The sequence below is a fragment of the Condylura cristata genome, unplaced genomic scaffold, assembly GCF_000260355.1.
Source record: "Condylura cristata isolate star-nosed mole 26May11 unplaced genomic scaffold, ConCri1.0 scaffold00035, whole genome shotgun sequence".
Lineage (NCBI taxonomy): Eukaryota > Metazoa > Chordata > Mammalia > Eulipotyphla > Talpidae > Condylura > Condylura cristata.
In genome coordinates, this window is record NW_004567136.1 from 14,775,931 (window position 1) to 14,777,894 (window position 1,964).

General features: G+C 70.3%; 1 protein-coding gene across 1 annotated transcript in view; it reads right to left on the bottom strand.

Annotated features, from left to right (window-relative positions):
- Positions 1-957: 957 nt before the first annotated feature.
- The window catches only part of PLIN1 (perilipin 1), an 8,023-nt gene continuing 7,016 nt past the window's right edge, over positions 958-1,964 (bottom strand). The window contains exon 9 of the mRNA XM_012732679.1: positions 958-1,051. Coding sequence (XP_012588133.1) covers positions 958-1,051 — 94 coding nt within the window. The remainder of the gene's footprint in view (positions 1,052-1,964) is intronic.

Genomic DNA, 1,964 nt, shown 5'->3' on the forward strand with positions numbered 1-1,964 from the left:
CGGGGCCTGGCGAGGTTGGTGGGCGGGGCTTGCGGGGCCTCGCCGGGTTTGGGGGGGCCACGGTCTCAGTTGGCGCAGCCCTTCCCGGGTCCCCGGGCGCTGTGCTGACCCCATCGAATTCTGGGGGCCCCGGGCCAGAGCCGCCGGCCGGACTCCGAGTGGCGAAGCCCGCCTGCCACGGGCTCGCAGTGGCAAGTCGTCCGAGCGGGGAGACGAGGAGCCTTTTCCTCCCGAGCGGTCCGTGGCTGGGAAACTTGCAACGCTGCTGACCCTGAACTAATGATAAAGGGATTTCAAACTGATCCCCAAGTCCGGGGCACCTGCATCTTCTTGGCTGGACTTGGGTGACCAATGCAAACCCACTTGAGGCCGCCCACCAGCGCCAGCTGGGGAGTGAGGGGCCTGGCCACCTGCAGGGCGGCCATTTTCCTGTGGGCGTGGAGGCAGCCGGCTCTCGCTTCCAGCGTCCGTCGGAGAAAAACCCCGCGCACACATCAGTGGCTCCGGGGTTTGGAGCCACCGAGTTGGTGGCACTGGGTGGCCCTAGGAAATGACAATAGGGCATGAGTAGGGGGGTGCACGCAGATGTGGGGTCCCCTCCATCGAGGCTGGATGCAGCTGGCCCCGGCGCCCAGCTTCTCTGCTGAAGCCGCACCTGTCGGTCTCAGCCTTCTTTCCCGTGGTTTCGCCCCAGAGGCACATAGGATGATGAAACTGGGGGTGTGGGGGAGGCTGTGCGTCATTTTCAAAGCTCCTCAGGAGCCCGCGTGGGAAGCTGCCGAGACCAGCTTCTTCACGGGCACTGGCCCGTCCTCACGCTGACCACCGAGGGCCTCAACTGGCCACCGTCAGTTTGCATTGCCCCTGGAAGGACGCGGAGGGCGTGCTGACAGCTCCCCCACGGCCCCACGGACCCCGAGAGGGCCCCGCTCCCCGACGGCGGCTCTGCTCCCCACTTCACAGGTGCAGCACGCCAGAGACTGCACGCTTGCCGCCGTCGGAGTCGACAGGCCGGCGTGGGTCACTGCTGGGGTCAGCCGCTGCACAGGCCCTGGGGTGGAGGGTCGCAGGGCCCTGCACAGGCCGGCCCACCACCGAAGGCGAAGGGGAGACTGGACAGGAGCAGGTGGCAGAGACGCGGCTGTCACGGGGAAGGGCCCCGCTGTCTCGGAAGGGCCCAGCGCAGAGAGCCCAGGACTCCAGGAGGGACACTGGCTTGGTGCAGCCGCGCAGCCTTCCGTCCACTGCCAGCGGCAGCTCTGCCCGGCTCCGCCCGCTCGGCCTGCAGCCAGGGCGGCGCCGGCCCCTCCCGGCCCTCTCCCCCAGGATGGGTCTGGGTCTCGCAAAGAGCCCGCGGGTCCGCTGGAGCGAGTGAGGGCTGGCCAGCCCGTCGCCAGCCCCCGCCAGGCCATGCACCGGCTGAGGGCGGGCGACTGTCCACCCTGAGCCTGACCTGCTGCTGCCCTGGTGGTCACCCCCCACCACACAGCCGGACACGCACACAGGCTGGGGCGGGACAGCCATCCTGAGCGGATTCCTGACCGAGGCGGCTGCCAGGCAGGCTGCATGAGGGCCAGACAGGGCTCTCGAGGCCGGCGGGAGCGGCCGGAGCGGCCGGAGCGGGGGCGAGCAGGGCCCCGAGCGGGGCCGAGCAGGGGCCCGGCCACCTTGGGTAGCAAAGGAGGCCTGGGCTTCAGCCTCGCCCTGGCTCAAAGCCCCAAGGCGCCCCCCTCCCCGGGCTGGGGTCTGCGGCTGGCCTGCGGAGGAAGGTTTCGCGATTGCAGAGGAAGCGAGTGTCGCTGGTTTATTGGCGCGAGGCGCGGCCGGGCCTCGGCGCCCGCTCAGCTCTGCTTGCGCAGCTGACCGCACTGCGCGCGGCCCAGGATGGGCTCCATGACGCTCGGCCGGAAGAAGCTGTCGCTGACCCGGCGCTTGGGCTTCGGGCGCGGGCCGGCCGCGTCCGC